Raw genomic sequence first — 25,901 nt, forward strand, 5'->3', positions numbered from 1 at the left:
ATTTTCCACATATCCCAGGCTGGTATCAGCTACTCTACAGCAGTCCTGAAATCAAGAGAATTAAACGCTTTGCTGAAGGATTGATGGCAGAACTGGCAACCCTGGGAATTTGAACCCACAACCTTCCCATTCGGTAGCCTGCAGCTCTACCCGCTAAGCTGCCCCCACTTTGCACAGTTGCTTCATTTAGCACATGTATGGCTAATTGCTGGTCAGTTCCAGACAGGAATGTGGAGGGATTGTGCACGTTGAATGAAGCTCTCAGCTTCACCACTCCTTTCAAACCAAGAACGGACACCGTTGTCCCAGAACAGACGTGCTGGGTCAAGAAGTGAGCTGCTTGTAGATGTCTGCTTAGCCATGCTCACCGGAGTCCTGTTCAGCATTAAGTTGTGCACAGCACGGACCTGATCCGAGCTCCACGCGACACACACACACAGTCCTGATCGGAATCTGGGGTAAACTAACCTCACGGCTTCAAAGATTCCAGCTTGGAAAGGGTAAGTGGAGCATTAATGTCTCTCATTCAGCTGATTACGTAGCAGTAGAACCAAGGAGATGGGCCAGGTCAAAGGTTAGAGTGATCGCGGCAGGCGACTTCGTGCTACACGTCTTTGCGTCGTCCTTGGTGAAAGCTTAAGATCGTTCTTTCCCGCCAAAACTACCAGCGTATGAAGTTCAGTTGCACTCTCGATCACGGTTTAGTTTTCTCATGTTTGCTGCAGATGGAGATCTCCTGACATTCTCCCCCCGGGTTGATGATTGAATGCTGACCTAAAGCATGCGATAAATCAGTTGCAAGGCCGCGCCTCCTCTCCGCGACAATCCCCAACAGCACCTGTAAAAACTGCAGCAAGACAAGCAAACTGGAGGTGATATGATGCCAGATAAAACGAACACCGAAGCAAGAACGTCCGAAGGTTTATCGACGTGCGTCGCTGGTCCGGACAGCTTAGAATGCAGGGGAACAGCAGGGATATTCATCTCCACCTCCCCTGTAGCTGTGGATACCGATGACGCACGCAGATCAGGCGGCTGGCGTAAGAGCATCCGTGGGATACATAAGTCATTCTCCTGTTTGGTTTTGCAGGCTCTTGGTTGTTCTTGCTGATGGTTTGCTGTTCTCTGTTGTTGCAGCAAGACAGACCATCAGGTTGGCTGATTCCAGCAGAAAGGAGGTCTCGTTCTCATGGGTGCAATATAAGGCCTTCTCTAACAACTCAAAGTCATTGGAGATCAGTAAAGCATCTGAGCTTTTTATCTAGCACTATAAGCTTTTAACCAAAAGTACAAGATGAAACAGTCATGCCATCTAGAATCATAACAATCTATAATCAGCTGCAGAGAAGACAATGAAACTGGCATGGTGCAACCTGGGAAGATAAAAGGTTTTCAGCAAACACGCAAATATCTTACATGGGACATTCTACTGATGGATGAACAAACTACAGGTGGTGATCAGGAGATGCAGAATTTTAGAGAAACACCACTTGCAATAAACATAATAAACATGGCAATGTTTATGGAACTCTATGAAAAAAATGGAAAAAGTAAAACAAAAAAAGATTTGAATGCTTCATTTGTTCTAATTTTTTTCAGTAACAGAAAAAAGATATTTAAAAATATATATACAATGGAAATATCTGTTACTGATAACTGAAAGGAAATAAGCCTTAGAAATTATGCGGGATGCATTTAGTTAAGATGATCAGAACTCTAGAGGCATGTGACCTCACCAGCACAGATAAACAACATTCACGTTGCCATGGTGGCAGAGTCCTTGTTTCTGGGGGCAACCGGTGGTAGAAATTGAAAAACAGTCTCCTCATACTAAGGTGGAATGATTTAAAAATGATTCATCTGCACTTGTTCTGGGAATAAGAACCAGTTTGGACATTGCATTACAAGCAATTTTCTGCCATTGCGTGTGTGTTTGTGTGTGTGTGTGTTCTTGTAAAACTAACATCGTTCCTCCAAAAGCCATAAACCAACAGCATTATATTAAAACGTTATTTTACATTTATAAAGGTCTTTTCGTGGTCATAAAGTCCATAGCTGTTAGTCAGACAGAACATCAATCAAAAGGTAAAATAATAATTAGAATGTTTAGAGAGATCTTGTATTTCCTTCCTGAGAACACTCCTGGACATCTGCCTTGAACCGCAAAGCAGCCAGTTGCTGTATACAGACAGGAATTCAAAAAGATTGAAGAGCTTCATCCAGCCGTAGCCACCAGGTTTAATTCACTCACGCAAATTCCCAGTATACTTGTTAATGAACTAAAAAAAACCTTGCTATGTAACTCAAGAGATTCTCTTAAATATATATGAGACAACAGGTGAATGACAGTGCAGTAAAAAGGCCATTACTACACAGTTTAATGATATCACTGATTCAGGATCAGATGTTCTGTTTCAGTGTTTTACTGTCAGTGTGACACTTTTATAAAGTGTGGGCTCTCTCCTCTCCTCTCCTCTCCCAAAGCTGAACTAGGATCAGTTTGCTTCTGCCTTAACTAATTGTTGTCATCTTCTGTCTATGTGAATCTCCAGAGATTCAATGACACAAACATGGCCACAGAAGCGGTTTGGTTCTGGAGCTGCCACGGTGCCTGGGACCCGGGGCAGCAGAGGGGGCTCATGGCTGAACTCTGACCTCCTCAGCCCCATTTGAGTGGGGGACACACGGTACTGACCGCACGAGAAAGACAAACAGAGAACAATCGGCAGACAAAGATTCACCTTTTAAAATATTAAATTTTTTATTTATTAAAATAATACAAAATAAAATATAAACCATATTAAATAGTAATAGAAAATATATTAATTAAAACATCTTAGTTTTATTAAGATCATATATGCAGTATTATCATATATTTGTGACGGGCGGGGGTGAGCAACGAAAAGGAAGCGATCACGCCAAGTCTCAGGGAAAAAGGATGGTTTAATAGAAAGTGTGCAAACCTAAAACCCGTGCACTATCTCCAAATTAAGGATATAATGACCAGCGGTCAACTGGTACAAAGACAAGACATATATAGGCAAACAAACGACCCTCAGGTGAGACGGATCACGGGCTCCGCCCACCTGAGGGACGCACATGACGTCACCAAAACACAACAACAACAGCCGCTGTGGACAGAGGCGGCCGGTAGGGGGCCGCCTCACCGTGACAATATTATGTAAGAGGGAGAGATTGTGTGTGTGTGTGTGTGGGGGGGGGGGCAATTTTAGCTCTGAAACACATTTGGTCCCCTTTTACTCTCTTTATAATGCAAAGAATTGTGGCAAAATCCATCACAGTGAGTTGCTGGGATATGCCAGTAAACACCCTGTATTGGGGAGTAAAATCAAATGGACAGCACACTGGTTCAAAAACAATGACTGGGAAAACTTCCAAAAAAAAGGCATTGGTCTTATACTCAACAGAATAGAACTAAAACGAATGTGGAGTGAACAAACACACTTTGTGTTATTGACAGGTGAGTGTGGGAGGGAGGAGACTGATCCCAGATCAGAGCTTTCCACCAGATTTATCGCTTCAGAGTAAGACTCCGCCCACTCAACACATTCACTATTATGCCTCTTAATGCTGCTGAGTTGATTTATATGGAGTTACATAACTTCTGGCCTGCCTCTGGTGTCATTTAGATAACAGAAGATAAAGTGCTCCATTCTGCCTTCTTAAACAAAGCGTGTTACTTCTTTCCATACCACCAAAAATTCAGTGTCTAAAATTCAGTGTCCAACCCTCAAAGAAGAGGAGAGAGAGAGAGAGAGAGAGAGAGAGAGAGAGAGAGAGAATAACAGCGTCCTAGAATCCTAGAATTGCCTGGTCAAAGTCTAATGCCAGGGAGTTTGAACTTTGCATGTGGTGTGGTGAGCCTACCTTCACCAGAGACCACAGTCCACACCACAAAACAAACTCAGCATATCCAGAGTTCCTCACAAACACTTCGTTATAATAATAATAATAATAATGATGATATAATAATAATGATGATGATATAATCATCTGTGACCGGTGTCGGCCAGAGGAGGATGGGTTCCCCCCCTGAGTCTTGGTTCATCTCAAGGTTTCTTCCTCATGCAAAAAAAACTAGGGAGTTTTTCCTTGCCACTGTCGCCTTTGGCTTGCTCACTGGGGGCTAGGACTCGGCACTTGTAAAGCTGCTTTGTGACAACAACTGTTGTAAAAAGCGCTATATAAATAAAATTTGATTGATTTGATTGATAATAATAATAATAAGAATAATAATAATAATAATAAACGTCATATTTATACATGGGAGTGGTGTGCATTCCAAAAACCTGGAAAGTTTACCTGGGTAACATGGGTGTACACTGACAATGACCCAAAAGTTGCAGGAAACATACTTATACATACTTACATACACACAAGCTTGATCTTTGTCTATGTAAAATGAACTGACTTGGAAAGTGTAAAAAGGTAATGGGCTCATCTTTTAATTGACTTCTTGGATTCTTACTCACCATGCAGATTATTGGAAACTGGCTACTTTTTAGAGTAGCCAATACACAGTCTCTTCCCTCAGGACTCCTGCTGGGTACATGTCTTTGGTTTGCTAACTATTCTCAACCCAGCAGGTTTGCATTAACTGTACAAGTGAGGTGTTTCTAATAAAGGGCACAGTGTTTAAATTTGGCCTACTCAACTGAGTTCCTTCCAATCCTTGTTATGGTAGCACAGAATTCCTCTTTATTGTCAGTTGATATTTGAAAATATGGTCAGACTACCACAGTTTGATTACTGTGGTTCCACAGTTGTTTTTCCTTTTGACCTGTCACAGTAGTGATGGTGAGAACATGTGCAAATTTTATTTTCTTTTTTGCCATTTTCAAATATGTATTTCATAGCACTTTAAGGACAGACAGGTTTTTAGCAGCTAAGTGGTGTCGTAATGCAGTTATTAAAAACAGCTTAACCTGAAATGGTCACACTTACCCACACTTAAGTGTTCATTTGGGCTTACATGCCCTTTTGGGGAGTGGTTAAAATGACCCCTTTTCTGGCTTTTAGTTGGACTAAGAAGGAAAATTGGTGTCCGGGTTAGTCACGGCGCTCTTAAAGCAGCTGACAGCAGGGTCTAAGCAACCAGGAAGTCCATGCAAAGGCACCGGGGGTTACGCTTAGCCATAAAAGAGTCTTTAAGGAAGTAAACTACAAGCCCCACAATCCTGGGTGCTTCAGCAGGGAGATTGAGGTAGGCCACCAACTACCAGGACCCAGAAGGTCTGTAGCCTGCAGGGCTTGTTGTGTCTCCTCAACCTACACACTCTCTGGCACTCTCAATATAATACCTCAAATTTATGTTCCTTATCACCTTTTAGAGGAATATATTATGTAGTTATTACGTACAAGAAAAGCATTGTATTAATACTGTAGTTAAATTAAATCTTGAATAAAATATTGCATGGTTAAATTCTGTATTATCGGTGCATTTAAATTATTTTAATTTACGTCTTCCATATGTCCTCGGTTTGATGAGGTAGGTTAGAAGCTAAATTAAGATAAGGGACTGATGGATTCATTAACGCTGCCAGTACAGAACAATACCACCTCGCCACCGACAGACACAGGCGGTCAGAGTTCACATTAGCCGAGACTCCACACTGCCATCTATTGGTACAGCACTGTAATGGCCCGTACATTAACTGGTCTTTGACTCTCCCTAAATGGTTTATTATTCGGCTTTCTTCGTGTTATTTGTTGTTGTTGTTTTTTGCAGATTCGTGGACACAACACTATGTTCGAGCGAAGCACAATTTGAAAAACGCCTGATGCATAGTTATGGATCACACGTGTCCAGTTAACTTCTGAATGGAGGACCTGTAGCTATTTAGCAGGCGCTTTGGGTTCTGGGAGCTCAGGCCAGTTAAATATCTGCCATGTCGTATGGGATTCAGAACCAAATACTGATTCATAAATGGTTAAAACATTCCCAGCTCCAATTGTCCCGAATTGCTTTCCATCACAACTATTTTTCATATTATTCGTATTCATGAAACAGTTGTTTACTTGACGTCACGTGAGAAAACAAATAAATTGTCCAGAGGAGCTTGACTTGGGCTTTATACACACTTTTAAACATCGCGCCCATGAAGCAAACGAGCGGTTCTTGTGCTGCGGGTTGTTAGGTGACGTCATCGTGGTTATGACCGTCGCGAGACGTTCCGCTGAAGTGACACGAGCTGCGGTCCGAGCGCGCGCGGCTGGCCGGCCAGCGCGCGCTCTCCTGCAGGCGTGTTGCGCCGCCCCCTGTGCGCCGTGGACGGACTCGTCGTGCTCGGTAACCGCCCTCTCTCACTTTCTCTTTCCGTACGCCGCAACCGCAATAGACCGAAGCGGAAAGAACGCGACAGGGCAAACTCCGCGATTGCATTTGACACCTGTTTCTTTTCACGGGTAAGTTTGAATTTGTTTCAAAGGACGACGATCAAGGAACGCGGGTTTAGAAAACACGTTTGGCTTTTTAACTATTAAAAAGTTAGAAGGCTAATAAATGATTAATTCGTGACTGTTATACATCCAGCCCGCTAAGATGTCAGCTCCTGTTGGACATAAAACGTTTAGATTTAATTCTCATAAGTTTATTGGAAGGAATAACTTTAACAGCTGTTGCAGGCTCGCTGGCGAAATTCAAAGCACTTTTAATCGCTCGTGCGCTGTACAAGATCAAAAGGTCACAGGAAAATAAATTAACCAGCGACCTCACACACACACCGCACAGATTTAAGTTCCGTTCACCTGCAAACGGGCCTAAATATAGTATGCATGAGTGTACTCCCCACGGTCATACGGTACTACTGGGCCATTATTATTATTGCAGTCGGTGGTTGTATTTGTTGATGTTGTGAAGGTAGTAGTGGAAAGTTTTAATGCATTATATACGGACACAAATAGGCGAACTTAAATTTAAAGAACGTCAAATCATGCTTTTCGCAGCAAACTTGACGCTAACTCGTCCCTGTCGCAGAAGATATTTCATGCCTGAGAAACGTTGCTTACCGTTAGCGGAGACGTGTCAAACTACTAAATCGCATAAATATAATTCGATTAAAAGTCGTTGCTTTTTCAGGCGTGACATTTACGATTCCCCTCACGGCATCGGCGCTCCGGGCATTAACGGGTTTGCGGAAAACGAGTATATAAACAGAGGTGAAGTGAAATAAAATGTCAATAAAATAAGTGGAGCATGCTCCTTGCAGCGCCTCTTCAAAGTCTGCATGCGAGCGATAAGGCGCGACGGTAAAGGGACACAGTGCGGGGTTCGTGTCGTTGAACCGCGGCCGCTATGCAGCTGTCCGTCCAGGTCTCCAACGTTTCGCTGCACGTGGAGCGCGAGCGCGCTGATTCCCGTGATGACCAGTAGACCTTTGACGCGCGAGCGTTTGGAAACGATCCGGAGAGTCGCGAGTCGTGCGCATTTCTGGCGCAATTAGAAATCGTTGCGATTTTTATTTTCGTTTACCCTTCCCTGATAATGTGGAGCGTCTTGAATGTAAGCAACACATCGAGTGTCCCCCAGAGAGCGTTTCAGCTATTAAAATTTTCTTCTATATGTTGTTGGGCTTTTTTTTGTTTTATCTCGGTTCTAGGAACAGACACGTCGCTTTAAGGTTTGTGTATTCAATTATCTGAGCACTCATTCACTGTTTTCCCTGTTTTCGCTACCGTTCATTTCAGACAGATATATTTTGCAAACGCCCAAGTAACCAAGGCCAGCTTTTCATCAGATCTTTTCGGTGAAATGCATTATCCGGAAAAAGCACACTATGTTACCCAAACAAGCTGTTGCTAGAAAATGTGGTACATTCTTAAACCAGGACACGGACATTAACGGTTCGCGCGCGTCCCTGTTTATGTTTGGCAGAGTTGCTTAGTGTTATTAAGTACACGCGCTGATTTTTACAAACCTATTAGCAGTCACGTGATAGTCTGCTATTCCTTTGGGTGAGTGAACCTCCCAGCAGGTGACAAACTGACCTGAGCTCTATTCTCAATAATCAATCTGTCTACTTCAGTCTCTCTCTCTCTCTCTCTCTCTCTCTCTCTCTCTCTCTCTCTCTCTCTCTCTCTGTTTGTTTCTGTCTACTATCTCTCCTCTGTCTCTCTCTCACTCTTTCCTCTCTAAATCTCTTTCCTCTCTAAATCTCTCTTTGCTCTCTTAATCTCTCTTTCCTTCTTTACTCTGAGTCCCTGTCTGTCTTTCATGCTTTTTTTTCAAGGCAGAGTTCTGTCCACTTCCTGTCACATATCATCAGCTTGATCCCCCCCCCCCCCCCCCCTCCACACACACACACACACACCCACCCACACACCCGTGGAGAGACTGGTGCTAAAGTGCTAACTTGTCAACAGGAGCTCAATTACTGGTTTGTGTTAAGGGTGAAGGTGAAAAAGGCAGGGTGTGTGTGTGTGTGTGTGTGAGAGAGAGAGAGAGAGAGAGAGAGAGAAAGAGAGAGAGAGAGAGAATGTGAGTTAATATGTTTCTGTTCACTAGAGCACGCATGTTTGTTTGTATGGGCATGTTTGCATCACATCATGTTAAAATATGCATGCATGCCTTTGTGTGAGTTTTGTAGGAGTATTCACTGTATGTGTAGCATAGTGCGTTCTATTTATATCTCTGGAGTATCTTAGAGGAGGTAATTTTAACATGCAGAAGTGGACTTGATATTTAAGGAGGCCTTCTTAGGATGAGAAGCAACTTTGAGGAGGAGTGGTGTGTGTTTTTGTGCACACTTAAGTTTGTGCGACAGTGCTTGTGTGTGTGTGTGTGTGTGTGTGCTTCATCTTGTCCTTGGCCTTTTGTTCCCTCCCTGGTATGTGTGCCTGGCTCATAGCCACTCAGCACTGGATCTTAGTAGGCGACACCCATGCAGTGTTAAAAGCTTTTATTCACAAAACAGCATGCTTTTAACAATCGAAAGGCCGCAGGATCCATGCGCGTGTGAGCGGCCGTCCAGCGGGGTAGACGTTATGGGGGGTCTAAAGACGTGAACCTTTCTAGCGAAGACAGGCTGTGGTTAGCAGCTGAGCCGGGACAGCGCTGGCCTGGGGACGCAGGGCGGAGGGGACGCAGGGTGGAGGTGGCCAGGGTGGAGGTGGCCAGGGCTCGTGAATAGCACCGCTGGGTGTTGTTAAGACTCTCTCACCTCCATATGGGTGGGTGTACCTGGAGAAAGGCCCTTAGATGACATGCACAGAGACGAACGGCTACAGCCCTGGAACTTTTAAGTGCATTTCTGCTAAAGGCGACGGACGGAACACAATAAGACGCTTAGAAAGGGGTTCGGTTTGAGAATGAAAACAGAATTTAGCTGGTAAGTTGGAATTTTTTAGGATATGCTTGTGAAAACCGACTAGTTCAGTGGCCGTTAGATAGAGCACATGTAAGGATTAACCTACGTATGCTGGTATAATAAATGTAGACATGATGGAATGATTTAATATATATATATGTCTGTCATAGTCAAATGCAAAATGTGTGTGTGTTCTCCACTGTAAGGGAACATTGTGTCTCTGATACTGTCTCATTAACAGAATTGGCAGCATGCCCTTTCACCTTTACCACCACACACAGACACACACACACACACACATATGCAGCGTTTGACCAAAGACTGATGACACACCAAACATAGGTCATAACTCGTCTTTAGCAGTGTATCTCCTATCCTAGTACACACATTTTCAGTATTGTAGCTCATCTTTGATGGGGCTACATTCGTACGGCCGTTGCTTTGGTGACTGGAAGGACCTGCGTAATCGTGTAATCACTTATTCATTAGAGCCGCCTTCTAGTTATACAATTAAACACTATACCCAAAAATTGTCCCTGAAAACTAACCGGACATTAACTGAATTTCACAATGAAACAACAGGATCCCAGAACTCTTGTAGCCACGGTTCAGAAACCTGGTGCACTCAGAACTGGAGAGGTTCACTGAAGCGCTGGGCGTCTGAGGACGAGAGAGAGTCCTTACGACTGCTCTTGAGGGCTTGTTCACTGGGAAATTGTTGTTGAGCAGTAGGCAAAACTGCGGTTCTGGTCTCCCAACCTCTGGGCTTGAAAGTCCTGGAAACCTGCCACAAATCTCTCAGGCGGTCTTAGCAGTGCGTGGTTATAGTAGCAGATGGGTTAGTTGAGGAAGCAGACAACGGTCCTGACAAGAACTGAAACCCTCACAGTCTTTCTGTCTCTGTCCCCTTTGCCTTCTCTCATGTAACTTATGTCCGCGTCACCTCTCGGGGGCTCCAGGTGCCCATATGGAGGGGCTAGTGTGCGTTTCCCCCGGAAGTTTATCTCTCCGGACCCACCTCGATCAGAAGAAATGGCTTTGCCTGTCCAAGTGCACCCTGCCTCTCCAAGTGCACCCTGCTGTTTACTGTAGTATCCATGCTTGAGGTGTCTTTCCATTATCATGTGTGGTTAACCCCCCCCCCCCCCCCTGCACCCAATCCACCAAGTTTATTTCTAGACAAAAATATTTAGATTCAAAGGTCATTGACTGACTTAGCTTGTGGACTCAGACGACGTTAATGGTAATTACCGTAGGGTGTTAACGACGTTAACGCGCCCGGAGGGGTCGGGGACCGTAACGTGAGAGTTCTGTTCTTATATTCTCACTTTAAAGAAAAATACACGTTTACATTTTATACTTTCAGTTTATTAAGTGTGAGCACTTTTAAAATAAAAATGCATTTGGTAGCAACAGCTTATGGGTGAATTCTTAATTATTTAAATCATAATAATAATGCACTGGTTAGTGTCCCAGTAGGAGCCCACTGTTGCAGATATAGACACCTCAAAGATGTCCTGTTTATTGTCCTGGATTACCTTTCTTGAAGGTAGATTTATGATGACCCTTTTCACCAGTCTTCCAGCCATCAGTAACTACCAACTACCAGTAACTATTTGCTGATTAATATCGATATAATACTAGTTTTAACATGTTGCTTCTGTACACAGTCAGGAAACAGCTCAAATACATTTTTAATAACACTAAACCCCGAATTGGATCGAATCGATTAAATCGGATTAAATCGAAAAAAATCGATTCTTAATCTTCAGAATCGGAATCGGATCGATTCTTGGAATTTGAATCAATACCCAGCCCTAGGGTCAAGTCAATGCGATTTGCTGGAAGTTACCTTTTAGGGTAAGATCTAAACTCACTCATTCTTCTGAACAGATGTTATTTATCTTAATGTGAACTAAATATAGATTGTATGTACAAAAAAAATCAAACTAGTGCCGCAACATATGGACAAAATATTACAATTTTACAAACATGCTAAGATCCTACTTTAACCTGCATTCTTCTGACATTCTTCTAAGCTGTTGACGTTTAATGGACCGTGTGGGTGCTGTGGATCCTCAAAACACCCCCAGGAGTCTGGTCTGCAACCCTCGAGGTTTGTGATGCTCACAGCACACATCCAAAAATTTAGAAATTCATTCCTGAGCTCTCCATTCTCAAAATGTACATTTTTAAATCCTCTACAGCAGTGGTTCTCAAACTTTTTAGACAAAGTACCACCAACTGTCAAACGAAAAACCTCCACGTACCACCTACTACCCCCCCCCCCCCCCCCCCCCCAAAAAAAAAGAAAAAGCTGTTTGGCAAGTTTAAGTTGTTGACGGGGGGGCGGGGGGGGCGAATGTAAATTGTTACCGGAAGGATGTAAAATAGACACGAATTAAGTATTAGGCTATATCACGATGGTTGGCGCCAGAGCGAACTAGTAACTCATTGAATCATAGATGTGGATCAGAGGTAAATAAACTAGATTTTTTTTGTCGACGTGAGAAATCGGATGTGTGGCGTGTGAAGACGGTCAAATGCGTGTGTTTCACGCATTTGGCAACCCTGCTCATTACACACATATGTTATAATGTAGTTCTCCTGTAGTTCGTGTTGGTAGTGGTTGGTTTACAGCACAAAAAGTCTTCGTGCGACATGCCCTCATACTCATATCGCACGTAAACGAGCAAGTTGGCTAAATCTGCGACATCTAGGGATTCATCTAACTGCAGTGAGAAGCATTTACTTATTTTAATTCTCTCGGTCAATGTTTGTCTGACGTTGTCCACCATTTCATCAATTCTGCGAGTGACCGTGTCGTTTGAAAGATGCACCAGGTCGAACTGTTTAGCGACATTTTCTCCGCACATAATACGAGTAATCCCTTTTAGTTTCTGAATTTCAGCACTTGTCATAATTCTGTTTTAATAAAAAAAATGTGTTGTGTAAAAAAAAAAAAACCTCAAAGCATCTTTTATTTTCCGAGTTCATCTGGCGTACCACCGCGGGGTGCTCTGCGTACCACCAGTGGTACGCGTACCACAGTTTGAGAACCACTGCTCTACAGTATCACTACTGCAGATCAGTGCTATAACAGCACATTACATATATTGTGTGTTCAGTACTTGCATATTCTAATCCCTTGAATTCATATTATATCTAACTGAACATTCATGTTTTCTAGACTATTAGTCTTCAAAGGGTATCACAAAGGCCATTTATTTTGGCAGATGTCTTAGGTTCCAGTGTGCTTTGCAGTATCTTGTCAATAGAAAGAAATGTGCAGACGATTCGACTCAGTGCCAGAATCAACACAAGCACAGAGCTAGCGAGAGCTCACTGAACCTGACGTGCCATCATCCAACCACCAGGAGGAGAATCAGGGAAGAATCAGACCCAATCAGACCCAATCAGACCCAAGAATCAGACAAGAGCTGTCAGAATGCATTCGAGGTTCTGAGTGGAGTTAGGGTTAGGGGTTAGAGGTTTGTCCCTTTGGAGGACAGCCCCAAGGTCAGCGGTTCATAGGACATTTAAAAGAAGCTAAGGTCAAGGTCACAGGTCAATGTCACAGGGCCTAATTTGACAGGTATGGGACAGGTGTGTGTGTGCATGCGTGTGTGTGCGTGTGTGTGTATGTGCGCACGTGTGTGTGAGTGTGAGTGTGCATGTGTGTGTGTGTGTGAGTAGGTGCACGTACGCACCTATGTCCTTCATAGGTTCAAACAAAATCAACATGACTCTGGCGTATCAAAAAGCTGCATTGTTTATCTTTGCTGGATTTATTTGCCACTTTTGTTTGCGACGGTACAGAACAGGGAAAGACACTGTCCAAGGCAGCACACACACACACACACACACACACACACACACACACACACACACACACAGAGTCCAGCGGGTTACAGACGGCACTCTGCTACCACACCTGGCCCACTACCATATCACGCACATTATTATCACTCCGTCCCATGTTTGAGGGGCCACAAGCATCAACGGGCTGGTAAACCCCCCAAACGCCCGGCCCTTGTACCCCAGAGAGGAAACCCTGATGCCCCATGAGGGGGAGAAAGTCAGAGCTTCCTGGGCAGCCTGGACAGCTTAAGGGTGAGAGAGACGAGAGGTTTGGCAGAGCTGCCGAACTCCACAAAGGGCTTGTGATTTAACCTGATATTAAAAATGGTTGAATCTTAAAGAGAACTTTGCCACAGGAAAGTCAGATTAACAAATGATCAACCGTGCTATGTAAAACTTTAAAATCTCACATTTTGATTGTGGTTACATTGTCCTGATTAGGTGATTTGCATGAGATCTCATGAGGGGCAGGTTTCAAACACAAATGTTTGAAAGATGTTGGTAAACATACAAAATTCACATTTTTAATCATACAGAGATGGATTTGACACTTCTGTGCCAACTGTATATTCGAGAATAAGAGGTCAGCTTTGAGAACTTCTAAATTGCTCTGAGTTGGAAGCTTTAAATCAAACTCAAGCTGACACGGAGGCGTTCTCAGGTTTCTCCGGATTGTTTAGGACAATTATACCAATTGGCAAGATGACAGCCTCCAGCCGGCTGTATCCAAGAATCACTGACAGAATAAAGAAGCTCACCCCGGGAAAGAGAGACACCAGTAACGATGTGGATGAGGCATTCAACCTCAGTAGAAATGGGGGTTCCGCCAAATTCGAGACCAGAAGCAAGAGAGTAACAGTGCTACAGTTCAGTCGCCAGTGCTGAGAACGCTCCTAGGGAGAGCTTTAAAAGAGACAGTGATGCACATTATTTCTGCCTAATAAGGGTTGATTAACTGTGAGCATTTCATGTCAGCCTTGGGTCACTGAGGGATGAAAACCAGCCTGCTGTGAAATGAAGCTGCACTTCAATCTTCTGTCTATCTTTTATCCATTATTTAATTTCATTTTCACTTAGTTTTTTTTTTATAGATTAAAAAAAAATGTCAGCAAAGAATTTTGTCATGGTAATTACGGATACGGACCCTTTCGTCCGGTTCCGGAGGTCGTTTCATCCGTCAGTGGGTCCGTTGCCAGAGCGCTTACGAATCCGTAGTAACGGAGCAATATAAACCGCAAATCAGGGGGCAGTAGAGAGTCAGAAGCATCGAACGTACACCAATTCGGGAAAATCAATGAAGAAGAGTACTGGACTTTAAAAAATGACGCTCGAGTTAGAAGAGAAACTTTGCGAGTTGGTTAGAGGCTACATTCTGCTACGGTGCCAGGTCATCGCGATAAACAGCGATGCAAAAACAGCTGGGAGGAGATTGCTGGTGCGCTGGTGCCGGAAATTTGACTATACTGCCCTCTAGAGGATGTATTTAAAAAAATCATAACAACGTTGGAAACGGAAAGAGGTATAGTGGCCCCCTACGGAGGCTACGTTTGGTACGGACGGACGAAATTCGTCCGTGTCCGGAGGTATAAAGCAGGCTTAATCGTCTACGTCGGTGTATCTCCGTGGGTGCGGGTGCGTCTTGTGATAGTCCTCACCTGTGGCTCGTCTCGTCACGTGGGGTTTATGTGGTTTGTCTATTTAATTTGCGCTCGCGCAGCGTCCTGTGCTCGTCGTTGTTTGAGTCACACATGTTCTATGTAAACGTGTTTTATGTGCGCTGTCTGCGCTTCGGTAAATGTAATAAACGTAACGATTTGGAAAGTGCAAAGGATTCTGTCTCGTCCATCGCCTTGCGCCCAACGTTACAAGAACATTTTAAACTTTTTTTAAACTGTAAAAACTGGGTAAACGGTCAGTGACACGGACTAACTGTAGTCACTGACACTGGATAAACTGTCCTTCTGTTTTTAGATTTCCGATTTGACTATCGTCGTTACCGGCACTGTCCGACGCCAAGTCGTTTTACAGTTAGTTAGACCGAGCACGCCTGCGTGAATTCAGTGACGAGGTGGGAGTAAAAGTTCACTAAAAAATCGATCTTTGGACGTACGAATTGATAATCAGATCATCATATGCGAATCGATTCTGAATCGGAAAATCGATTTTTTCAACACAGGCCTACTTGACCCTGTCAGCAACACCACTGATGAAATAATCCCAAGTTATCCTGTGTAGTTTAGCAGTACATTTCCTCTGGCTGGAAAAAAACACATTGGTCCCGTACAGAAAATGTTTCAGTGCTAAGGAGGCCCAGGTTTCACCAGAGAAATCAGGAATAAAAAAATAAAGATTTTTGTCTCCAAGAGACGGAGCATTGTACCACGTTTAGACATTCGGTGTGCACAGTGTGGAGTGTGGTGACATTTTAGTGCCCCATGGAGCAAGAGACGAACATTAGTGATACTGTGAGTGCTGACAGTGTGTGGGGAGTGTAACGAGGAGCAGTGTTTATGTGAGAAGCAGAAAACAAACCCACAAATTGCTGGTGTAATTTACATCAAGATTCAATCTTTGTAGCATTTCAAGTCTCTCTTTCTGTCTCTGTTTTGTCAGTAAGGATTTGTTTGTCTGAGGCCTGTGATGGCAGCAGCCTTATAAGCCAGGACCTCGCCTGACCTCTCTCCCCTACGATGAGCTCCTCTCCTGAGGCTGACCCTGAGTCGGCATCCCCCGTCCTTCAGCGGTCGAGGGCAGCGGAGCAGGAGGAGCCCTCATTGCTCTTACCGGTCGTCTACCCGTCCCCTCTGGGCATGGACAGGGATGCCGTCTGCATCCCTTCCCCGTACGCAGACGGGAACCAGGAGTACGGCCACCTGTCGGGAAGTGAGCATCATCACAGGGCCCTGGCTTTCTACGGTACACCCGCCCCATGCGTGTCTGAGGGCCCCGTGATTGGGCCTCCCCTCAGCCCCTCCCTCTTTTGGAGTGTCCAGCCCGCACAAGCCCCGCCCTCTCTCGCTCTGCAGTGCCCTCCTCCGCTGGTATACAGCGAACCACGGGGGCACACCCCCTGGGCGGAGTCAAAGACACACGCTCTAAGTCACAACAGGTGAGAACACAGCTTTTCAGGGAATTATGTCCATTATGTCTCCTGTTTTCTCTTGACTGTTCCACCCATTTCTCTCTCTCTCTCTCTCTCTCTCTCTCTCTCTCTCTCTCTCTCTCTCTCCTCTCACTCCTCTCTCTCTCTCTCTCTCCCCAGTTCTTTACAGCCTCTCATGAAGCCGTTCGGGAAGAGCGCTGATGACGATGGAGCTAGCTGCTCTTCCTCATCTCGCAGCTTGGCGATCGCCAAGAGTGATCTACACTTCTGCGTCGTGTGCCATGACTACGCCTCGGGATACCACTACGGCGTCTGGTCGTGTGAAGGCTGCAAGGCCTTCTTCAAGAGGAGCATCCAAGGTAACCTGCACCACACTCAGGGTGGGGTGGATGGAGGTTTGGTGGAGGAGGGTGGTGTGGGGTGGAGGGAGGTTGGGTGGAGGAGGGTGGTGTGGGGTGGAGGGAGGTTGGGTGGAGGAGGGTGGTGTGGGGTGGATGGAGGGAGGTTGGGTGGAGTAGGGTGGTGTGGGGTGGATGGAGGTTGGGTGGAGGAGGGTGGTGTGGGGTGGAGGGAGGAAGGTTGGGTGGAGTAGGGTGGTGTGGGGTGGAGGGAGGTTGGGTGGAGGAGGGTGGTGTGGCGTGGAGGGAGGGAGGTTGGGTGGAGTAGGGTGGTGTGGGGTGGAGGGAGGTTGGGTGGAGGAGGGTGGTGTGGGGTGGAGGGAGGGAGGTTGGGTGGAGTAGGGTGGTGTGGGGTGGAGGGAGGTTGGGTGGAGGAGGGTGGTGTGGGGTGGATGGAGGTTGGGTGGAGGAGGGTGGTGTGGAGTGGACGGAGGTTGGGTGGAGGAGGGTGGTGTGGGGTGGGACTGAATTGCGAATTTTTCTGAGCAGCACAGTGACTATAATTCCAAATGCAATTATGTTTTATAAGCTGAGAGATTCAGATGTGCTTTCCTCAGTCCACATAGTTTCAAACATCTATCAAACATATTTTTTCAAATTTTTTTCATGGAGTAAAACGGTGAAGGTGCAGTTGATAAACACACATCGCTGTGTGTATTTGGACCACACCGTTATTGAACCATCATGGAACTATTACCTAGAAAATGATCAAATTACGATAGGAATCTAGGCTGTCCCATCCATACTAAAATTGCAGCAGTAGCAATTAAAATGACTCGAATTCTTCGGTATAGCCACATGATGAGATCAGGTAGTCGTTCAGTGGTTCTACTTCATGCTTTGAATGAAGAGCTGGAGAGAAGGCTTGGACAGGCCAGCATGGTGAAGTCTCAGCAGCTGGGGCTCCGTGCACATGACACAGCAAAGGAAGTTTACGTTTCCTAGAATTCTGGCTCTCTCTTTCCTTGAACAGACTTTCTTGGGGAATTGTTTATCTCTCTTACACCCACACACAGACGCACACACATACACACTCTCCCATGCACACTCTTCCATGCATGTGCGCGCACACACACACCCACACACACATACACTCACATACACACTCAAACACATGCATGTGAATGCACACACACACACACACACACACACACACACACACACACACACACACACACACATACGCATGTGAACTCATACACACACACCCACACATGCGTGTGAACACACACACACGCACACACACACACATACACACTCAAACACATGCATGTGAATGCACACACACACACCCACACACGTGTGTGAACACACACACACACACACACGCATGTGAACTCACACACACACACACACACACACACACACACACACACACACACACATATGAACACACACACACACACACACACACACATATTCACGCATATGAACACACACACACACACACACACACTCAAGCAGAGCCAAGGTCAGTGCACCTTGTTCTAACTCGAGTTTTCTTGCTCAAGCTGCTACGACCACACCCCTTCATCAGGAGAGACACTAACACTCCTTCAACACACTCCTTGATCTGTTTGGTAGCACTTTTTAATATCACAGAGCAATTTTTACATAAATTCTATGGTTTAAAGGATTAATTACTAAACACTTAAATAGCAAACAATTGTTAGACATCTAAAGGAAGGTGGATTGCTAAGCTTATTTATAACACTAATTCACAGCTAAACAACATATTGAACATATTGGGGAGATGCGCGCTGTGTAGTGACATTGAAGGACACAGAGCTTGTGTTTCAGAGTGTGGGAGTGTTAAGTAGCCGTAATGTCTTCCCTCACACACCACCGCCTGAGGCAACTAGTAAACATCTCATAAATAAATTGTAGTGTTTATTAATGATTAACAGTGATTAGGTTGCTGTTGTTACTGTTATTAGGAAGTGTCACCAGATTTGTGTCTGAGTGAACACCTGTGTATCTGTTTCAGGGCACAATGACTACATCTGCCCAGCAACCAACCAGTGCACCATAGACAAGAACCGCCGTAAGAGCTGTCAGGCTTGTCGCCTGCGCAAGTGCTACGAAGTGGGCATGATGAAGTGTGGTAGGTGGGGCCACGCCCAGAGGTGGAGCTGTGGGCGGGGCCAGAGCCGTAGCATCAAATGCTAAATTGCACACTGCTAAATTTACTTTAGCCTAAGGGGTGGGCGATGTTACAAAAACGTAGTATCACGATTCCGAAGACGCTTTTCGTGATGCGTAGTATGTCACGTTAAAAAAATTTTTTTTACCGTAGGCGTAAGACGAGAACGGTGTGGTTACCGGGGCGTCCGCCACCGCCGTGCACCCCAGATCAGGGACGGCTCGGCCGGGGTCAGAGGTCATCCCCAGCGACATCCGCAGGTCTGCCTCCATCTCCCCCTCCACCCGTCAGGGTCGGGGTCGGGGGAGGGTCAGTCTGCGGCGTTGTCGCCCGAGCAGCTGGTACACTGCTTCCTGGCCGCCGAGCCCCCTCAGATTTACTTGCGACAGCAGCTGAAGAAACCCTACACAGAGGCCACCATGATGATGTCCCTCACCAACCTGGCGGACAGGGAGCTCGTCCTCATGATCAGCTGGGCCAAGAAGATCCCGGGTCAGCCTCTGTGTGTGTGTGTGTGTGTGTGTGTGTGTGTGTGTGTGTAGGCCATTTTACATATAGTAATCAAGCACCTGATTGGTCCTTAAGAACACATAATGGTTCAGGGGTGGAATTTTCAAATGAAAATAGCATTTCAGAGCCACAAAGGACATGATGTGAGTTAATCTTCACACTCAGATCCCCTGTTTAGATAGGAGGTCAAAATAATACTCTTGACCAGAAACCAACACAATCATTCACTTGTAATTTGCTTACTTTAAAGTAAACCTTTAAACCCAAAAAGTGTTTTAAAGTGTTCCAGGCTCTACTCGAGTGGGCTTTTGGGGTGGTGTCCTGGTCCACTTTCTCTTGAAATTACATTTGAAAAGTGAAAAGTAGTGGAATAGTAGAGAGAGAGTGCAGGAGAGCAGGTGAAGATGAGTGATCAGGCTAGGGGGAGTCAAGCTAGGGGGCGCTGCAGGGGCAGGTACAAGCCTCCTGCCCTCCTGCCCTCCTGCCGTCTGCCCCGGGGCTGGAAGGTCACACCCAGAGCCCAGACAGGCCTGCTGTCTCGGAGGACCCACTTTTACTCCGGTCCGATTTCCGCATACTTGAAGTCCTGATGGATTCCGGACAGAGTTGATTATGACTTGGCAAAATCGTTTCCTCCCAAAGGCCCTTTTGTGATTGGCACAGGACACGTTAAGTGTGCTGAAATTGACTGGACTGAGACCAAATTGATCCAGTAAAAGTAATAGGATGGCATTACACATATTTGGCAGAGGAATGAGCATGTACAGCACAGATACGCCACTGCTCATAATGGTGTGTGTGTGTGTGTGTGTGTGTGTGTGTGTGTGTGTGTGTGTGCACTTGCAGCATTGTTACAGAGCTGCAGAGACGTGCGTGTGAGTATTTTGTGCGTGCGGACTGACGCCCGTCCCTGTTTTCTGGCCACAGGCTTCGTGGAGCTGAATCTGTCCCACCAGGTGCAGCTGTTGGAGTGCTGCTGGTTGGAGGTCCTGATGTTGGGCCTCATGTGGCGCTCTGTCGATCACCCCGGGAAGCTCATCTTCTCCCCGGACCTCAAGCTCAACAGGTGCGGGTCCACGTCTCCTCTCACGTGTCACCTCTCACGTGTCACCTCTCACGTGTCACCTCTCACGTGTCTCTTCTCACGTGTCTCCTCTCACGTGTCACCTCTCACGTGTCACCTCTCACGTGTCTCCTCTCACGTGTCACCTCTCACGTGTCACCTCTCACGTGTCTCCTCTCACACCACCCCTCTTGCTTGCCTAACAGATACTTTGGTATTTTTAATACACTACACTGTGCATGCTTAAGTGGCATTCCGAGTGTTCCAAGCATTCCGAGCAGTGTTCCGAGCATTCCAAGCAGTGTTCCAAGCGTTCCGAGCAGTGTTCCGAGCAGCGTTCCAAGGTACCCGAGCGGTGTTCCGAGCATTCCGAGCAGTGTTCCAAGGTACCGAGCGGTGTTCCGAGCATTCCGAGCAGTGTTCCGAGCAGTGTTCCAAGGTACCGAGCGGTGTTCCAAGGTACCGAGCGGTGTTCCAAGCATTCCGAGCAGTGTTCCAAAGTACCGAGCGGTGTTCCGAGCATTCCGAGCAGTGTTCCAAGGTACCGAGCGGTGTTCCGAGCATTCCGAGTAGTGTTCCGAGCAGCGTTCCGAAGGGCTTAAGCAGACTGCTGCAGACATTTCAGTGTGCTTAAGTCTGCCGTTGCACAAGTGGGCTAATTTAAGACACAAGGAGATCAGCAGCTGTACAACCAGTAAACAAATAACACAGCATTTCAGACAGCAGTGCAGTCTTCACTACCTAACAGGCTGCAAACAAACACAGCCCGATGTCTGCAACATCCTCGCCCGTTCCACGCATGACAATGTCTTCAGAACAGGGTCCAAGCAGCACTGCTGGTACTAGAACCATGTTGATATTTCCAAAAGAACCTTTTTATATCTCGTGTGAGCCCGTGTGCACGTAATGTTCTGCTAGTTATCTGTGTTATAAATCTTCTTTTTAATGCTGCTGATAAGATCATGATTACGACATGCTGTTTTGTTTTTTTTTATACGCAGCTGTGCATTGTGTGCATTGCAACACCGTGACTTTCGGTCGTGTGTATGTGATCGCTCATGCGCGTCTGCATGGGATCGTGCAGCAGACGGGATCTGTCGGTCGTGTGTGTGTGATCGCTCATACACGTGATCTGCTCTCGCTGTTGCACTGTGATTACGGCCAGCGCATTAACTCACCTCGCTGGCCATGACACGGACCTGTCTGCAGCCCCTCTGACACAATGAGTGTGTGGGTGTGTTGCAAATGCAATAATGTAATGCACTGGAGTGTGTGTGTGTGTGTGTGGGTGGGTGGGTGTGTTTTTTCTTGTTTTTGGAGATGTTTCAATGACACTCTGAGATACAGACCTCTGAGAAAAATAGATTGCCACTTTCCCTGATTACAGTGTGTAAAGGTCTGAGTTTGAGTTCCCATTTGCTCCTCCCTTCTAATTCACTTGGACCCACCTTAATACACTCAGATCCACCTTAATACACTCAGATCCACCTTAATACACTCAGATCCACCTTAATTCCCTTGGCTCTACCTCGGGAGTGAAATGTACTACCTACATAACCCATTTGTTCTGGGGTCCTGAGGGCGGGTCAAGGACTTTTACAGTTGTGTTGTCAAAGCACAGTGTTGGGGCACCCATGTCAGTGCTGATGGCTGTCCTGTCCTCTCTCTCTCGCTCTCTCTCTCTCCCCCTCTCTCTCTCTCTCTCTCCCTCTCTCTCCCTCTCTCTCTCAGGGATGAGGGGAGCTGTGTGGAGGGAATCATGGAGATCTTCGACATGCTCCTTGCAGGTTCCTCCAGGTTCCGGGAACTGAAGCTTCAACAGGAAGAATATGTGTGCCTCAAAGCCCTCATCCTGCTCAACTCTAGTATGTGAGTGTGTGTGTGCACATGTGTGTGTGTGTATTCATGTGGGTGTGCCTGAGGGTGGGTTATGTCTTGGCTGTGTGTGTGTGTGTGTGTGCCTGATGTTAGACTATGTGTTGTGTGTGAACAGAAGCTTCAGCAGGAGTAAAGTGTGCCTCAGAGACCTCATGATGCTCAACTCTCCAATATGTGTGTATGTATGTGTGCATGAGTGTGTGTCTGAGAGCTGGGTGTGTGTAAGCAGAGTTTGTGTGTGTGTGTGTGTGTGTGTGTGTGTGTGTGTGTGTGTGTGTGTTTGTGGAGACGTGATTATGTCTGGGAGCTTTACTACATTTATTTTTTTATGAACCATGACAAAAGGCATTTTTAAATCAGCGTCTTAATTATTAACATTTCTGATTTCATATATATTCCACAACTGTTTGTTTGGTACTCCTCAAGATCCAGAACATTTAAAAATTTGGTTCTAAATATTTTCTAAATAATCTCTTGCTAAATCTGCCCTGTATTCTGAGCCCTGTCGGACTCTGGCAACACTTCAAGCTCTCTTCTCTTAATGTCCATGGTGTCACATCACTGCGCGTGTGTGTGTGTGTGTTTTCCTCAGACATGACGTCCCCGGAGACGGGGGAGGAGCTGGAGAGTAGAGCGCGGTTGCTCCGCCTCCTGGACGCGGTGACCGACGCCCTGGTCTGGGCCATTTCCAGGACGGGGCTGTCCATGTCCCAGCAGTCCGCACGGCTCGCCCATCTCCTCATGTTGCTCTCACATATACGCCATCTCAGGTGTGTGTGTGTGTGTGTGTGTGTTATTCCTGAGTTAACACACTTATAAAACCCAATCCCCCATTAGGAGCCATTATGAGTAAACCAGTCATGACAAAGGGCCTCCAAACTAAAAAGAGCTCCACATAATGAAGAGCTCCTCAGATCTGAAGGTACACATGCTCACGGCTTTTTTATTAGGTACACTCGTTCAACCGCTTGTTAACACAAACATCTAATCAGCCAATCGTATGGCAGCAACTCTGTGCTTTTAGGCATGTAGACAAGGTCAAGATGACCTGCTGAAGTTCAAACCGAGCATCAGACCGGGACAGAAAAGTGATTTAGAAGTGACTTTGAACGTGCTGTGGTTGCTAGAGTCAGACGGGCTGGTCTAGTATCACTATAACAGTATAACTGCTAATCTGCTGGGACTCTCACACAAAACCTTCTCTAGGGTTTACAGAAAATGGTTCAAAAAAGAGAAGTTCTCTGGGAGAAAGTGCTATGTTAGTGCCACAGGTCAGAGGAAAATGGTTAGATGGTTTTGCTAAGAGAAAGGCAACAGTAACTCAATTACATTACATCTGAGGTATGCAGAAGAGCGTCTCTGGACGCACATCAAGCGTTGAAGCAGATGCAGCAGATTATAGCAGTTATAGATTATGCAGTTATAGCAGCAGATCACCACACTGGCTGCTGAGGCTATGATTCAAATGGGCTCGCCATAATAGGACAGTAGAAAAACTGCCTGGTCTGAAGGGTCTTGACATCTCCCTCAGCATTCGATTGGTTTGATGTAAACAACACGAAGGCACGGATCCACCCAGCCTTGTATCAGTGGTAATGGAGGTGGTGGTGGCGTAATGGTGTGGGGGTGGTGTATTGGTGTGGTGGTGTAGTAATGGTGTTGGTGTGGTGTAATGGTGGTGTAATTATGGTGGTGGTGTAATGATACACTTTGGGCTCCTTAATATCAATCAATCAATCAAAGTTTATTTGTATAGCACTTTTCACAACACATGTTGTCACAAAGCGCTTTACAGGATTTAAAAGGTTAAAAGGTTAAATATCAACTGTTGAATACCCATGTTCAATGTTTAAATATTAAGAATCAATGAAGTCCAGAATTTTGGATTCCATGTTCAAAAAGACCTCTATCAAAAACCAATATCCCTTGTCTATAAAAACTCCATTGCTCATAAATCCTTGTCCTTTTGTCTCTAGCAACAAAGGCATGGAGCACCTGTCCAGCATGAAGAGGAAGAACGTCGTGCTGTTGTACGACCTTCTGCTGGAGATGCTCGATGCTAACACGGTGCACAGTGGTCGCCTGTCCAGTGCGAGGAGCACCACTGGCCACCCCACTCCTGCCCCATCCCTCAACGCTGACCCAGGTGTGTCGAGCCAGAACCCAGATGGGGAGTGCTGCTCTAGGGGCCCAGAAGAGTGCCCGGGGGCTCAGAACATCCAGGAGTGACTCTCCGTCACCAGCACGCACGCGCACCCACATGCATGCACACACACATGCTGAAACGTACAAACATCTCAGCCTGGGGTGATCTTGTACGTCCTGTACGACGCTAAGCAAGAAGATCATGCAGCTTTGCACTGTGTTGTCCGGTTCTACGACCCCTTTTTTTGCTCACCGGTTTGCCCGTCATTTCTATCCTCAAGGCCATATGAATACTTTAGCACTTCAGGTGATGCTGTTTCTTACACGCACAATAGCTAAGGCCATAGATGAAGCCAGATGTTGGGTGAAAACTACCTTAACCATCACCCCCCATGACCCCATGTTGGTGGAGTGGCCACCTATGAGGTGTAGGGGCTCCATAAAGTGCTAACCACCTAGCTGGCTGCCGCTGGTCTACACCCTCTGTAGGTGTAAAGGAGAAGATCCTTCCCCAGGGTAGACGGTGCCAGTTGCCCCTGCCCAGAGCCCAGTTGCCCTGCCATCTGGTGAAACAGCCATCCGAGGACTCTGGTTCACAACTTTGAAGAGCAAATTGTCCTCTATGTGGAGTTAGTACATGAACTTTCTCATCTTTGTTAAAGAAGACTTGGCCAAGTCTCAAAAAGGGGGCTTTTTTTTTAAAGAATGGAGAAGAAAAATTTGTGTCACGATATGTAAAGTGCTGTTTGTGCCAGCACTAACTTGGTGAGTGTAAATACTGATTGTATCGGCAAATTACTTTATGCAATGAAGTAAGAATAAGTAAGAGTGTTCTCTGGAAAAAGTACTAAAATATGTGCATACTTTTCATAGCTTTTAGTATTTTGTACACCTTTTTGTGTAAGACAAAAAAAATGGCTGTTTAATGCAGTTATCTTAAACATTTAAGATCTAGATTTACAGTGAGGATTTTTCTCCAGTGCGATGACCCAGACCTCATTTCAGAACTTACCCTGACCGAACAGGTAAAGAGGCCTTTACATTGGAGGAGACAAACAACACAATATATCAGTGGTCATGACGTACGTGTGATTTTCCAGAGTCTTTTTGTGTATGCAGACCCTGAGATTGGGTAAAATGTTCAGTGATTTGTATTTGTGCATTCTGTCTCTGTACTGCTGAAAAACACGCAAAAGAAACATTGGCCTAAATTAAGGCTTCATTTTGAGGACCCTGACACGTGTCCATGGCCACAAAGCCATAAACTCTGGTTGATCTCTCGGCGAGGGTGAGGTCCTTGAGGAAGAAAAACAAAGGTGTTTTATTCCGGATGGAAGGCCCGGTTGTACGGCCGTGCGGTTGGGAGTTCGGTACTTTACAAATGTTGTAAACAATGTTCCCTGGAGACCGTTAAAGCCAAGAAAAGAGTGGCAGCTGGAAATAAAGTAAATAAAAAAACCACAAGACTTGAAGT

At 45.8% G+C, this 25,901-nt stretch overlaps 1 protein-coding gene across 7 annotated transcripts; it reads left to right on the plus strand.

Annotated features, from left to right (window-relative positions):
- Nucleotides 1–313: 313 nt before the first annotated feature.
- Nucleotides 314–25,899, plus strand: esr2b (estrogen receptor 2b). Of its 7 annotated transcripts, none has more exons than XM_076985563.1 (11): nt 6,229–6,426; nt 11,099–11,186; nt 11,366–11,442; nt 15,801–16,296; nt 16,450–16,649; nt 18,676–18,792; nt 18,985–19,323; nt 20,269–20,407; nt 22,136–22,269; nt 22,875–23,052; nt 24,259–25,899. In XM_076985563.1, the coding sequence occupies exons 4-11, from the start codon at nt 15,878–15,880 to the stop codon at nt 24,509–24,511; spliced, it is 1,779 nt and encodes a 592-aa protein (XP_076841678.1). In that variant the 5' UTR covers nt 6,229–6,426; nt 11,099–11,186; nt 11,366–11,442; nt 15,801–15,877; the 3' UTR covers nt 24,512–25,899. The 7 variants fall into 7 exon arrangements, with proteins under 7 accessions (XP_076841682.1, XP_076841678.1, XP_076841677.1 ...); XM_076985564.1 differs by lacking the exon at nt 6,229–6,426 and adding an exon at nt 7,679–9,347; XM_076985562.1 differs by lacking the exon at nt 11,099–11,186.
- Nucleotides 25,900–25,901: the final 2 nt, after the last annotated feature.

Source organism: Brachyhypopomus gauderio, unplaced genomic scaffold (genome assembly GCF_052324685.1).
Source record: "Brachyhypopomus gauderio isolate BG-103 unplaced genomic scaffold, BGAUD_0.2 sc43, whole genome shotgun sequence".
Taxonomy (NCBI): Eukaryota; Metazoa; Chordata; class Actinopteri; order Gymnotiformes; family Hypopomidae; genus Brachyhypopomus; species Brachyhypopomus gauderio.

Coding starts and splice junctions, on each gene's coding strand:
- esr2b (XM_076985567.1), top strand. CDS start 15,878: ATGAGCTCCTCTCCTGAGGCTGACCCTGAGTCGGCATCCCCCGTCCTT. Junction 16,297..16,449: donor CACGCTCTAAGTCACAACAG/GTGAGAACACAG, acceptor CTCTCTCCCCAG/TTCTTTACAGCCTCTCATGA. Junction 22,270..22,874: donor CCTCATCCTGCTCAACTCTA/GTATGTGAGTGT, acceptor TGTTTTCCTCAG/ACATGACGTCCCCGGAGACG.